A 15,283-nucleotide genomic window follows, 5' to 3' on the forward strand; every position below is an offset into this window, starting at 1 on the left:
GACTGTGTGAGAGAACTTCAGGTCCTTTAATCAAAACCTTCTTCCTACACGGAGCTAGCCTAGCAAACTAACTAATCATATATCTATGTTAGGTCTATCATTAGACTATGTTTTTACATTTTTTTCCTGGATACAACAAATCTTGCCTCTATTGTGGGATCAGTCCTATCCCAATGAAGGCAGTGGCCAACCCCATTGACTTGAATGGGAGTAAGATCAGAGCCTGTATAGTTAAGGGGTCAAGTCTGTCTGGTGTAACTCTCTGAAGTAATGGAGTTACATCAAGGATGGATTTACCCTATGATTTTTATGCATTACTGTTCTTCTAGGCTTGGGCCTCCCTTCAACACACCTGCCCCAATCTCTCCAATTTGCATGAATTATTAAATATACTTTACAAATTATTAATAAAAGTTTGCAATGTAGCATCATCTCCATTTTATATGTAAGTAAAATGCAGGATAGAGAGTGACGTACTCAAAAGCTTCACTGTGAATCTGGCAGAGTTTAGAAGAGACATCAAGAAGACTTGGCTCTTGGGCCTTGCTTCTGAGCCTTTCCTCTGACCACTAGGCAACAGTGACACATTTATTTGAAAAGCAAAAGATGAGATAAATGCAGTTCTCAGGAAGAAAGCAAACCATGACCTGGTTAATCCCCTATGCTTTAGAAAACCAGCCTGAGAGCACCTCATTAAGATAACATTTGAAAAATCCATTGTCTTTTTTTTTTTTTCTTCATTCTCATTCTAGATGAAGTGGAAGGGAAAGGACTTGTTCGACTTGGTGTGCCGAGCATTAGGACTAAGAGAAACTTGGTTCTTTGGCTTGCAATACACAATAAAAGGAATGTACACCTGGTTAAAGATGGATAAAAAGGTATTGAAAACAATTAGCCTGTAAAAACAGCAACTGTCAACCTCCTTTCAGTTAGGTTACTCCTACAGGAGCTACTACTTCAGCTCAAGAGGTAAAGGCTCATATGTTTAGTGATGACCTGTGATTTCTAGATTTTTAAGAAGGGACCATAGTGATAGTCTAGTCTGATCTGCTACATAAAATAAGCCTTAGGATTTCACCAGATGATTGCTGCATAAGGCCCATAATGCATAGTGTTAAATTTAGAGTCAGCAATGTCCTTCGTGCTCAAATCTGAAAGGGTTGCTTTGGTTCAAATGCTTGCTGCTTTCTAACTGATGTCTGGAATTGTGTTCTGAGGCATATCTGCACCATTTTCACTGCTGCTTCTACTAATGCTTATTTTAAAATAGGTTTTGGATCAAGAAATCCCCAAAGAAGACCCTGTTAGCTTTCGGTTTTTGGCTAAATTTTATCCAGAGAAAGTGGAAGAGGAGCTATTACAGGAAATTACCCAGCACCTATTCTTCTTGCAGGTCAGGAGGCAGTTTTTAACTGTTAACTTTTGCTCTGTTCATCCCATCCCTTTTCATGATTTGTCTTCTCTTTGTTTGTGTCTGTAGTTTAGTCCTCAGTGTGATGCTGCCCATAGCAGGCAAGCTGCTGTGTTTCTGTGGGATATCCTAGTTGGAATCAATAATAATAGTCTCCTCTCCTGGTCAGTGGGCTCACTCACCTTATTAGACTGGACTTACCCATTGTTTGGGCTACACCAGCTTTGGGTCTCCTGGTGGCTTGTGTTGCTGTGTCCCTATTACAGGTGGATTTACAGCTGCTGGGACTTACAGTCCAGAATGTGAATCAAGCAGTCAGTGTTTTGGGTGTTAATCCCATGTGAACATAACCTCTGAGTATTTCAAGGTTCATTCATCATTATTAATTACCTATTTTTTCCTCAGCAAGGGTGAGAGAGAGAGTGTGTGTGTGTGTAAAACCTTCAAGCAGAGCCAGGGAGATTTGGAGAAGCTTTTTACTTGGCTGGGCTGAGAAGGAAGAAACACAGCAAAACCAGGAAATATGAACAGCTCCATAAAATTTTTAAGACCCTCCAGTTCTTTGGTCTGTAAATCTTCTGAGCTCTGGGGTTCTCAATTGTTTGAAGGCAAGATCAGACCAGCTTAGCAAATCAGTGTCTGTAGTCCCTGCTGCTGCCTGTTTCTCTCTCTTTTGCTCAGCTTCCTGGATTTCTACCCTTGGGCTGAGAATGCAACTTCATTCTTCTGATTGTATCTGTCAGTTTTCATACCTAGAAAGTCTGCCCTGAATATATGTTTTGAAAATCTGTTGGGACAGCAGCATAAGATTCCAGGAATCCCTTATGGATTTAATGTTCAATCACATGTAAAACGCACAAAATTGGACATGGAAATACAGGCTGTCTGGCAAACTCTTAAATTTTATTGGGATAAACAGGTAATTTATATAAACAAATCAATGGGCTCAGCATACTTTTGACCTAAATCTCTTGCAAATTTATTACAGATAAGCCAAGCTTGGGACTGGTTTAACTCTTCAAATCAAGCAAACCATATACCCTGTTTACTGTACAACAGCACCAATATACTATATTTGTTTCTCTGGATAGCAATTCAGGGATACTCAGAAGTCCTCTGGCACCTTGCATGCTCCTAACTTCTGCCAGCCAACTGGAGTTGTGTTTCCCATCCCTGGGAATTTAATGGAATCCCACTGCTCACAGAAGTATAATTGACCCTACTCATGGTGACACCCTGCAATGGGGTTGATTGCATTAGGAAGTAAAATTGTGGTTTTGCCAGGAGAGAATGGAATAATTTCCAGCACTTCAATAACTGTTAAGAGGGGAGCTGTTTGTTTTCAGAAGCACAGTGCAGTAGTTGTAAGAGCAGAATTCTTAAGTCAGGACTCTGGTGTTCTTTTCTCCTCCTGACACCCTAAATGATCTTGGGCAAGTTGCTTAGCTGGTCTGTGCCCCAGTTTCCCCTCTTAAAAATTGAGATTGTAATACTTGTCTCCCTCTCAGTGGTGCTGTGAGGCTTAATTAGTATTTGTTAAACGCTGTGAGATCTCTGGATGGATGGTGCTAAAAAACTAAAATAAATTCTACTTGTACATTAGAGCTCGTAGCTCTGCAGAGCTGCCTTTCTGATTGAATTGCTAGGGTTGGTCATTTCCATTATGCTTGTCTTGGAGACTTCTAAGGTTCTGGTAATCCTGTGGATGCTGTGCACTATGGGCCAAATTCTTGTGTCTCATGCTAAGTTAACAGGCTTTGCTTGGGGACCTACATAGAGATGAGTGAGCTCAAAACCTTCCCCAACCTGGAATAGAGAAACCATGTTGTCACACCACAGCTGCTATAATAGCCCTTCTTATGCACCATGCATGGAGGTTTTGGCCAATTATTCATAGAACCACTGCCCGTTCCTTGGCCTGCCCCAGCCCCACGTTTCTGCTATTGTGTACAGAGCCACTGTAGGGCACTGCTCTATCTACTGCTCCATCTGCCTCTCAACAGATGGGTTCCTCTTTGTAGCAGGACCATGGCAGTTCTGCTTGTTTTTGGAACTTGAATGTCTGTGCAAAGGAGGTTGGAGGCATAGAATATGATTGTCTATATGCTGTATGATATTAAATATAGAAGCACAGCAGATATACTTGTTTCCTGGCAGGTATTAATTCATCAAGTAGTTGGACAAATGCCATTGTTCTAAGGAACTGTTCTTCCACTTGGATTCTTTTAACCATTTGACAGCTGGTTTCTTGAGTCATTTAGGAAAGAGATGACAGGACAAAAACTCTCCTCTTTGCCTTTCTTTTAATCCTCATTTTGCTTTTGTTTTTTTTTCCCCTTGAACCTGCCTTGACTAGCTTTGACTTTCAGATATGCAATTAGTGTAATTCTTCTCATTCCAAAGTAGAAAGACATGGCAAAAAACAAATTTGAACTTGCAGAGTTTCCTGGCCATAAGAACCAGATTGCACCTGGATACTAATAGGAAAAACATGTACAGACATCCGCATGCCTACAGATTTCAGCTTTATAGACTACTGAAATGTCTAAATATTAATGTGGCATAATAGCATTTTGCCATATGTGTGAATAAAACTACATGACTAAAACTCTTCATAACTTTCTCAGTTGATCTCTAATGAACAATCTGCTGTCTAAAGAAGTATAACAATTCATGTTTGTAATTCTTTAATTTCAAAATCCCAAAGACGTATATAGAATTTGTCCAAGGTCATTTTCAATTGTGAAAGATGTGATTTGTAACATGGAACATGAAAGCTGCAATTTTGAAGAAAAACCTTTTCATTCTTTCCATTTTAGCATCTTAGAAATGAGTTTCCCCCTGCACTATAACACACATTCACAGATTGTGCTCACCAAAGGAATAAATTTTTATAATAAAAATCCTTCCTTGAGGATTCATTTCAGTTCACAGAATCTGCTATCCCAATGGATATTCATAAAGATAACCGAGTTACTCAGGTCATTCCTTCCTTCCATTTTGGAAGTGTTTAAGGCTATAAATTCCTCAAGACTTGTTTCTAGGTTAAACTCATTTGCATTTGAGAGGGCTATTTGTGAATATTATGCTGCATTTCTCCTTTAAATTATTGGGTAAAATCAGATTTAAAACAAACAAAACCCCTCAAGTTAGTACTTGTGTTACTAATATCAGCTTAGATTATTAAAATGGAAAAAATGTTAGATATTTTAACTTTTTACCATTTATGCTGTTTTTTCCTCCTGAACTTTCTGCACTTGGCTCTGCCTGGTCAACTAAAACACTTGTTAGTTTCACTATTTTACTAGTCAGTTTTACATTGTGGTTCTCCTTCACTAGTCCAATGTTGCAATGTTTGAGCTTCAGGCACTGCAGAACTGTATTAATTGAGCATTTTTTATTTTATTTTTTTACATTTGAGAACATTTCTATTAACTTTACATTTTGTAAGCCTCTTTTAAAACAAAATTTAAACTTTTGGCCTAAGCTACCTGCTAGAGCCTTTTTTAGATATAGTGAGCCAGATTCCCAGCTGGTGCAAATCGAGGTAGCTCTTCTGAAGACAATTAAGTTGTTATGCTGATTTATGGTAGCTGAGGAGCTGGCTCACTTTTTTTAATGGTAAAAGCAAGATGTGTTATCGCTTCTCCCCTGGATATATATGCTTGAGTGCCAGATAGATGGGTGAGAGAGAGAGAGTCGTGATTCATTCTGCATATATGAATGTGGCATAATGAGTAAACCTGATGATTCCAGATTCACAGTAATGAAAGCTTCTCCCTTACATTTTTCTCGCACTTATGGGAAAAAAACCTGCTCTTGCCATTTTAAAATTTTAAGAATTTGTGATGTCAAGCAAACTGAGTATTATATTTTCATTGGGTTTTCTTACTGCTGTTAAAATGTTTCTTCAGTTTTAACACTTACTTCTAAGACATAATTTTCATTTACATTCAGGGAGCTTTATACCACTCTGGCAGCATAGAGGGGCCTGGCAATGAAGGCCTGTTGGTGCTGCTGGAGTGGTATAAAGTAGGCTTTGTATATATAAGAATTGGGCCCTTGATCTCTAGTTGAACACTTGTTTTCCAGGAAAATGTTGTATTTCAGTAATTCTCAGATGATCTCTGATGATATTTTGCTCTTGTAAAGCACCTTTTATCTACTGTAAGGTAGACCCGTTTTTATTTTCACACAGAAAAAAACTGGGTTAAAGTGAAATGAAGGCTAGAGGCGTATATTAGTGGTTTGAATGCGCATTACCTTTCAATAACATTTGAGTTAAGAGAAAATTCAAATTTAAGAAAACCAGGCCAGAGTTAAGATGAAACTCACAAGAAACCCAAACCCTTGGCAGCATGGAAATTTGCAGTTAAAGTAGCCAAACGACCTTAACTCTGTGCCAGTAATGAAGTGCTGAGAAAATAAGCAACATGTGCTACTATATGGTACTTTATCCATCCAAAACAAGTGCCTTCATTTTAGCATTGATCTAAAAAAGTAGGATACTTTCATCTTACTCATACAGTGGTTGAGCATCTTTCTGACCTTCTCTATGGTCATATACAATATGTGCACACAAATCTGCCAAATTCCTGAATAGACAAATAGCATATGGAAGGCAATCATTCCTCACTCTTCATTAAGGTCCTGATCTTCGGAGAGTGCTCACCACCTATGATTCGTGTGTCATCCAACTAGTCACATGTCTTTAGACCCCAAGCTAGTGTGTTTCTCTATAAAAGCTTCATATCCCTGGATCATAAGATTAGAGCAGGTCGATGAAAAGTGTGCAAGTTAGCATGGTGAGCAATTATTTCACTTAGTATTGGGTATGTGTGCATGAAACAAATGATAAAATTCATGTTCTATAGTACACTTTTTCAATACAGCATCTGCAAGACAGGGTAGATAGCTGACGACTGGTATCTCTGTGGGGATAGCCAAACTACTTTAACTGTGACTTCCAGATTTTCAAAGGTCTTGGTTTCCTGTACATTTAACCTTAACTTTGAATATCCTGTGTTTCTACAGTGTATTTTTGTTTGTTGTTGCTGTTGTTATCTCATAACTGTTAATTTCTGGTGCCAGGCTGTGGTGGGCTGGTTTGATTCACTTCAAACTTAGTTTAAGTCCTGATTTTGGATTGTCTTTCATAACTTGGTACTGTTTTTCCATCTTTAGGTTAAGAAACAGATATTGGATGAAGAAATCTACTGCTCTCCAGAGGCTACAGTTTTATTGGCTTCTTATGCTGTGCAGGCTAAGGTTAGTACACAAGTGCATTTTCTTTTTATTTAATTTCTATCAAACATGATTATATAGGTTTAACTAACACATACAATACTGACAGGTTTCAGAGTAGCAGCCGTGTTAGTCTGTATTCGCAAAAAGAAAAGGAGTACTTTTCTGATGAAGTGAGCTGTAGCTCACAAAAGCTTATGCTCAAATAAATTGGTTAGTCTCTAAGGTGCCACAAGTACTCCTTTTCTGCATACAATACTCTTAAACTTTGCTGTGAAGAAAGTAGGTCAACTGGGGACATGGAGGTATTGCAGAAAGAGAAGAGTTATATTGTATATAATTACTTGCAATTAGGGAGAGAGAGGCTTGTTTGCTATTTTACATTGTTTTTAACAAGGAAGAGGACTAAAATTAGATCCTGTTCTCTGGATTGTCGTATTGCACTAAGAGGTAGAGTGCGAGCATGTGAATATCTTGATCCTGAAAATCTGTATATAGGACTTTGGTATAAGCTTATATTAAAATGTAAAATTATTCCTGGCTCTTTAAAAGATGTCCATGGATCCTGCAGGTGGCTGGTGCCCTCAGTTCCTACTGAAATCAATGGGAACTGAGGACATTCAGCATCTTTAAGTATCAGAGGCCACCATATCCTCACAGGGGTCAAAATTGCCCCATGGCAGAAGGTCAGCACAAAGCCCTCTGCACTGCTGACTGCAGTAGCCATGTGTGGGTATTTGTACAGGAGGAATAGCTGAGCCGGCAAAGCCACCACATCTCCAGAATGCAGCTGAAGTGGGCTCCTTGTTGTGTCTGAATCAGCTGAGGTGAAGAAGGATGTGGGAGGGTGGGACAGGGAAGGAGTCACTGGATCTGTAGTTACATGGATTCACAGACTGGAACTTCTGCAAGGGGCTGTGCCTAGTATTTCAGTCCATTGGCTAGAACAGTGGCTTGTTGAAGCCACATGCCCTGGCCATGGACTAACGACAAATTCCATACCCCAAACCCATCTAAGGGATCCCTGTACAAAGCCCATTTACTTGGACTGTATTTCCCCCTTGAGGCAGTCATTCTAGACAAAAGTTGTCCAGCTACCAAATTCTCCAGCATTCTGCAGGTATTTAACCAAGTGTGTTTTCTTCTCCTGTGACAGTATGGTGACTATGACCCGAATTTTCATGAGCCAGGCTTTCTTGCCCAAGAAGAGCTGTTACCCAAAAGAGTAAGTATTTCCCATGCCTGAACATGAATATTTTTAGCTGCATGAAGAATCAAATGTTTTCGTGGGGCTGGCTGTAACCTCAGGAATTCACACTGTGTGTGTGTGTTTTCTCTGAACTTGGTAACAAGTCCCAGCTGTGAATTTTGTTGACCCTTATACACTGTGTTGTTTGGGAGCTGCAGGAGGTAAACGCCATTGGCAGCACATGTCTTCATATGTTCAAAAGAAAACCAAATCCTTCCCTGTTCTGTAGGTCCTCCGGCAATATCAGATGACAGCAGATATGTGGGAAGAAAAGATATCGGCTTGGTATGCAGAGCACAGGGGTATTGCCAGGTACTGTAACATCTCTTGGGAGATCATAGACATATCTGTTACATCAGTGCAACCCACTTGACTTCAGTGGAGTTTTAGTTATAAGTCATCGGATGGGTATCTGACCCCATTTATGTTGGTTTATCAACACTGTATTCCTAATAGGAACGTTTATTGCTGAATGGAAAAATACAATATTTTGGTCCTAAGATCCTGCTCATACCAGGTGCTGAGCAATTGAGATAGACTTAGTGCCTTCAACTTGCATTGAAGCCAATGGAGGGGTTGAGGCCCTGTTTCAGAGGCACACCATACCAGGCCCCATGTTAAGCTACAGAGAATGAACCTCATATATCTCATACCTACTTAAGGAAATGAGAGAAATTGCTAGGATTATAGAGGCACGAGTCTATTTAGCTAGGAACCAAGATGGAAAGGGGGGGCATCACCTGTGCAAGAATCATGGGGTTTGTCTTGGTGCTGTTCCATGTTCATGTTCCAGGGCTTATACAACTAACAGTGATGTACTCAACATGTCTGGCAATAAAATAAAACTCAGTAAGAGTTTTAGGCATGTGGAGTTGATCTAGCCCAAGTTGTCTGAATTCATTTTTTCTTTATTTAGCTGCCCTGGATGCACATTAACATTCTCTCCTCAATATTTATTATTTTGCCTGCCTTGAAAGGGGATTGGCAATTATGTTGATCAGTGGCTGAAGAAGTTCTCTGTTAGTCAAAGGACCGCTTCGGTGTATCTCTTGGACTTTAGTGCATAATATTGTATGGAGCCTCTTACAGCAATACTTCTCAGTGAACCACTTCCTGAGGGGAAAACTCCTACTCTAACATTGTCTTCCATGACACAGGTCTCTAGCCAGTGGCATCTGTGAACATCTGAAAGAGGCAAAACTGACACGCAGAGATGAGATCAGAGCCAGTTACCAGTAATGGGTAAAGGTTATACTATATGTGACTCAAACAGGGTTGGTAAAGCTTTACTCTGGTCATCTGGAGTAGACTGCACTGGTTAAGCTGTCAGCAATAGATCATGAATTTAACAGTGCAGATCTTAAAAGCTGTACAGCAAAACTTAAGCGCAAGTAAACCAAATGACAAAGGAGCAAAAGATCAAGTCACCTGTTTAGGATTGCTCTCTTCAAAATAGTAATGTAAAATTAGAGGAGAGGAAAATGGTTGGAATTTACTTGAATTTCCAGGTGTAATCACTCCTGTGCTTTCTAGGGATGAAGCAAAGATGAACTATTTGAAAATTGCTCAGGACTTGGAGATGTATGGTGTCAATTACTTTCCTATTGCTGTAAGTGTATCCTATTAAGCTGTATTTTTAGTTGCCATAGATTAACTGATTCTAAATCTTCAGCCCAGTTAGTGCCAGTGTTTCCTGATACTTGAAGCAGGGGAGTTAGCACTAGGATTCATAGGTTCTATTTCCACCTCTGCCACTGACTGGCCATGTGGTCATGGACACACTACTCTCTCTCAGCTTACTAGTCTGCAAAATAAATACAATAAGTTCCTGTGAATAGAACTATTAGGCTTAATTATGTAATGTCTGTAAAAGGTCTTTGATATCTGCATGTGATGACCCCCTAGTGAGGTCACCTATGGTGACTGAGCCTGGGATCTCTGGATCTAAAACTATGGGCTTCTACTGGCTAAGCTAAAGGACCACGCCTGTTAGCTAGAGGTGGCAGTAGACTAATAAACCCCGTATATGGTGGAGACACTAGCCTCTAAAATATACAAATACATTGCTTAGAATAAACAAGTTGCTGGAGTGTGGTTGTACATGCCACCCAAAATGATGTTGGTCGTAATTTATTGTATTCCTTTGCAGCAAAATAAGAGTGACACAGATCTCCTACTTGGAGTTGATGCTAAAGGTATTCATGTCTACAACATAAATAACAGGTTCTCTCCAAATAAGTCTTTTGAATGGAGTGGTATCAGAAACATTTCCTATAGTGAGAAAGAGGTAGGCTGGATCTAACCTATTACTCTTTTTGCGGTCGTGCGTGCACACACAGGGATTCTTGTAATAGATTGGAAGCAGTCTGTCTATCTGAACAGCTGAAAAAAAATCTGAGGATGGGGGATTTGTAACAAAACTCAGAATTATGGGCCTGAATTTCCCCCCCAGAGGTGCCGAGTACCTGTAGCACCCATTGGTTTCAAGGGGAGCTATAGGTGCTCAGCCCTGCCTGAAAACTGAGCACATCATTGCAGTCTGATGGCTCTTTGACCTGTGAAAAAAGTGTGGTGGTTTGTGTTCATTTTCCAGAAGATAAGGCCTACAAAAGCCACCATGATTGGCTCCAGTTGCCTCCGTGGAGAAGCCAAGGATTGAATGGTCCATGAAGACTGAACTTTATCTTCATTTACAGAGCTGGTCCCTCCAGGTCAGGATGGAGGCACTATGGCAAGAGAGGGAATGTAGGGAGGCTTATGCATTTTCTACCTGCACTCTGCCTGTTCTGTGGATAAGTAGAAGACTTCTGTCTCCAGAGCTATAAACCCAGCACATTTTATAAGAGTTCAGTTGAATTTAAAGAGATTACAGATCATCCTCCATACAAAGAAGGGAGAGTGTGGAGGGGAAGGTGTGAGAGAGACCTGAAATATTGCTAACTGGAAGACTGATCAGGAGAAAACATCAGCACTGGAATCCCCAGGAATTAACAATAAAAGCAGAACACAGTCTGTTCCTTTCTTTTCAATGAGCCCTTTCAAATTGGGGTCCAAATTCTGCTCTAGTGGAAATCCAAAGTCAGGGGTGTACATGTATTAAAACATTCATTATCTTCTGCTATTCAAACACAGCCTTGCTTTGGGCAAGATGTTTGAATGACTGTTACCCACACAGTGAAATGAGCTATAACAAGTTATTTATAATCTGAGTGAAACCGTATCTAAAATCAGATGATAGGCACTGAGATTATACAACAAAATGCAAATGAGTGAATCGTAATAGAGTGCTAATTCATGAGTCGCAGCAAAAGCTAGGATCTAAAAGAAGGGAGCTGCTTTTATCGTACTGTTGAATGGAACATAGGAAGTGAAACACTCTGTGCTGGCCCTCTTGCAATATAGCTCTTTTTCACTTACTCCTCAGAAAACAATTTGGGAGATGGACTCTGAATATGGAGAAGCAAAAATTCCATGAATGGGTCCTGATGTCCAGGAGTTTTTTATCCTTTAGGCTTTTTGCTATGTATTTCCTTTTTGTTTGTTTTATAACCACAGTGGTGCTGGATACTTCACAAGGGCAGGCTTGGAGTATTAAATTTGTTAAAATGACAACTTCTAGAGATTAGTAATAACTTCATGTAGTAATTAGTAATGATGACCATTGACTTTGGTGGCCTCAATCCAGTTGGTCACAAAGCCACTGTCACAGCTGGCACTAACTGGCCCCATTGCTGGCAGCTTCAGCTTCTAAAATCCCTTAGCAATCTGATTGCAGGACTGGAAACTAAGAACTCTCTTGTTGTCAAATCCCAACTCTGGCTCTGATTCTCTCTGAGGTCTCGAGTAATCATTAATGTCTTGTCTCAGTTTCCCCTCTATGCTGGGGATAATACTTTCCTGTAGGTGTGGGTTCGTTATTGTCTGCTGTAGAAATAGTATTCAATACTTTCAGCTTTTTATTGATCCAGACTTGTCTGCTTCCCTTTATTTTTTTTCCCCAGCTAACTATTAAACCTCTTGATAAAAAAGCAGAAGTTTTCAAATTCTTTTCTTCTCAGCTCAAAGTGAACAAACTGGTAAGTGGGCTGCTGCTCTTTTAAAAAATCTGAATGTAGTAACAATCCCAGTTGCATTGATTGATATCAGAGTGAGAAATCTTATTCTCAGAATAGCCGCTGTGGTCGTGTGTCATGAGTATTGGTACTTAAGAGGCCTGAAGCCATAATAAAAATTAGTGTTGCAGTGATTTGGTAAAAATTAATGAGAGAAACTGGCGTACCATATTGTGCCCTACATGAGAGAACCACCCAGGGACCAGAAAACTTTGTCTAAACACTTGCTATTTCCTCTAAATTATTCTGTTTGTGGGTGAGTTTGCACTTTTTTTTTTTTTTTAAGAATGGGTATGGGAGGAGACTCACCAACTGTGTAAAAGACCAAAGAGCCACAGGGAAATCCTGCAGACCTAAGGCTAGGGCATTGTGGGAAGGCATGATGCCTCCTTTGCTTCCTCAGGAGCGGTGCTTGTGTGGATTCTCAGTCTGTTGCTGTCCCAACTTTCCTCAAGGAAAGGGAAGCAGCATACGATACTGCTGACTGGGTTGGCATTATCTTTCATTGAAATATCCCTATGGGATTGATGGGGGAAGACACTGGCTCAGTCCTCTCCCTAGCTAAACCATATCCGTTCCCAACCTGCAGTCTTATTATGCACTTGTGCTGGGTCTTCTGCAGATGACCTGCCATGCCACTACTGCTTTTCTCTTTCATATGCCTTCACCCCAGACGAGTTCCATTTACCTCTCTTACACCAGCAGAACTGGAGGAGAAATTGGTGCCAGAGACGGTGACTGAATAAGGAGAGAGACTTTCAGCCTGCTCTCAACCTGTCCAAATCATATATTTGCTGACTAAAGATGTGCCTTACCTTGACTTGCTAGGCTAGAAACCTACAACCTGGAGGAATTGCTAGCTCCTGATGATTCTGAAGTTAGCCCCCAAGTAGAAGATGTGTTTGCATTCCTGTGCCGTGCTCTTCCCCCAGCTCACTGCAACTTACTTGTGTTGCAATTGCTTTGCTTTCTGCAGGTTTTACAGCTGTGCATTGGAAACCACGACCTGTTCATGAGAAGGAGGAACGTTGACTCCATCGAGATCCAGCAAATGAAAGCTCAGGCCAGGGAGGAAAAGGCTAGACAAAAAGTAGGTTCCTTCTGCTTCTTGTTGCTGAAAGTATCTATTCCATTCATCACACAAACATGCTTCCTCACCCTACTTGTTCATACCATAAGCAGAGGTGGGTGTGTCTGTGCTGATGCCTGTGGAGGGACTGAATATGAGCAGCTATGGGAGGTGTGGAATGTCTGAGGAGATGTGTGTTGTGTATGGGTGGTATCTGTGGTAGAGGGATGCTCATGACAAGGTGCAGTACAAAGGGAGACATGACACACGTGCTCCATATGGACAGCACTTTTCAATAACCAGACTCACCAGCTGTTGGATTCAATGCGGATGAGCTGCCCTGGCACTTTGCAAGATGCCTTGACAGTGGCAGATAGCCATGCAGCAGCTGGACAGCTTTCAGTTCTCTAGAAATATTTACCCAGTTTGCTCGGCAGTCCCAGTCTGTGAGCATCACTCATTATCTTTCCAGATGGAGACTCAAAGGCTGGCCAGGGAGAAGCAACTCAGAGAAGAAGCCGAGCGAGCCAAAGAAGAGCTGGAAAGGCGCCTCTTCCAGATGGAAGATGAAGCCCGGCAAGCCAACGAGGCACTGGTGAGCGTTACAGTCGTCTGTGAATGTCATCTGGCCTTGGGTGACATCAAGATTTATAAGCTCCTTTTCCTGTGGCGTTAGCTAGGACACTGAGGAAATGTCTATACTGCAATAAAAAAACCTATGGGACCGAGTCTCCGAGCCCGGGTCAATTGATTCTGGCTCACAGGATTCAGGCTGCAGGGCTAAAAATAGCAGTGTAGCTGTTCGGGCTCGGGCTGGAGCCCAGGCTCTGAGACCCTCTGTCCTCATGGGGTCTTGGACCTCTGGTTCCAGCCCAAGTTTGAATGTCGATGCTGCAATTTTTAGCTCTGCAGCCTGAGCCCCGTGAGCCTGAGTCGGCTGACCCAGACCAGCCATGGCAATGCCACAGGTCTTTTATTGCAGTGTAGATTTACTCTGAGGGTTATTGTTAAGGAAAGGAGGGAGACTTTCTGGGAGGCAGGGTATGCTTGCACTCTTGCAGGGAGCCAGGCCTGCCCCCAATCTCCATTTGCTGGGAACCACCCACTTCCCCAATTTTTCTGCCAACACCTTGTTCGGGCCAGGAACCAGAGAGAGAGGAAAGCAGGCTGCATGAGGAATGGAAGCTGTGGAGAAGCCTGTTTGAAGCCAGCAGCAGGTGGGACTGGCAGCTGAAAGGAGGCAGGCAGAGTTCCCAAGGCTCTGCCCATTTTGGATGATGTCTTAGTCCAGTGCTGAGTGAAGGAGGAGAGGTCATATATGGTGGAAGGAGAGAGGAAGGCAAGCATACTGGAGCAGAGGGAGATGAGATATCCTGGAAACGTTTACTTGGCTCTAGGCCCTCAGTAAAGAGGGCAAAGGACTAATATAATGATCCTTGGTATGTTAAGGGTTAACATTATTATGATCTGCTGGGGAAAGACCTCCTGCTTCTAAGCTGACTGTAGCTATTTTTCCTTTCTAAATATTGCATCATAGTAGCTAAGATAAATCATGTCTCTTTTTAGCTCCGGTCCCAGGAAACAGCAGAGCTGCTGGCTGAGAAAGCTCAGATTGCAGAAGAAGAGGCCAAACTGCTGGCCCAGAATGCTGCAGAAGCTGAGCAAGAGCGGCAGAGGTTGGAGATCACAGCACTGAAAACCAAGGAGGAGAAGCGTCTGATGGAGCAGAAGATGCGGGAGACAGAGCTGATCGCAGTAAAACTGGTGAAAGAGTCAGATCGAAGGTTAGATATGCTTGTGGGTTTGGTGGCTGACATCTGTCAGCCTTGGCACTTGTGGATATACTGTGTGATTATCTTCCCAGAATTTACGTGTGGAAGGAGGAACTCCCCAGGTAACACTTTACAGCTTTGTGCATCTTGTTCATTCCCACCTTGTACCAGTGTATTTGAAATTAGTGCCAAAAATTGTTTAGCAAAAATTGCATCTTCAGCTATAGTTTTCACCATGACTATGCAGCAACTCCTTCTTAGCATTATCGAAAGACTGAGGGCTACTAATGGAGAGTCTAAACTTAAATTTAAAGCCTTGTGAATGCTAGACCCATGCTAATTAGAGGAGTTTAAATTCATAAGTGGTTTGCAGGATTCTATTATGGGGTTCTTAGCCAGTGTAGTGCATTTAATATACACACTGTT

The 15,283-nt window shown here is 41.4% G+C and overlaps 1 protein-coding gene across 7 annotated transcripts in view; it reads left to right on the forward strand.

Annotated features, from left to right (window-relative positions):
- Positions 1–15,283, forward strand: part of LOC125623968 (merlin) — a 30,723-nt gene that overhangs the window by 8,509 nt on the left and 6,931 nt on the right. For 4 of the 7 annotated variants that reach the window (XM_075120773.1, XM_075120772.1, XM_048824165.2 and 1 more), the window contains 11 exons: positions 753–878; positions 1,271–1,393; positions 6,596–6,679; positions 7,812–7,880; positions 8,134–8,216; positions 9,438–9,513; positions 10,054–10,191; positions 11,906–11,980; positions 12,993–13,106; positions 13,558–13,680; positions 14,652–14,869. In XM_075120773.1, coding sequence (XP_074976874.1) covers positions 753–878; positions 1,271–1,393; positions 6,596–6,679; positions 7,812–7,880; positions 8,134–8,216; positions 9,438–9,513; positions 10,054–10,191; positions 11,906–11,980; positions 12,993–13,106; positions 13,558–13,680; positions 14,652–14,869 — 1,229 coding nt within the window. Of the gene's footprint in view, positions 1–752; positions 879–1,270; positions 1,394–6,595; positions 6,680–7,811; positions 7,881–8,133; positions 8,217–9,437; positions 9,514–10,053; positions 10,192–10,497; positions 11,981–12,992; positions 13,107–13,557; positions 13,681–14,651; positions 14,870–15,283 lie in introns of those variants that run through there. The other 3 variants (XR_012665341.1, XM_075120775.1, XM_075120776.1) reach the window with 3 other exon arrangements.

This window comes from Caretta caretta, chromosome 17 (assembly GCF_965140235.1).
Source record: "Caretta caretta isolate rCarCar2 chromosome 17, rCarCar1.hap1, whole genome shotgun sequence".
Lineage (NCBI taxonomy): Eukaryota > Metazoa > Chordata > Testudines > Cheloniidae > Caretta > Caretta caretta.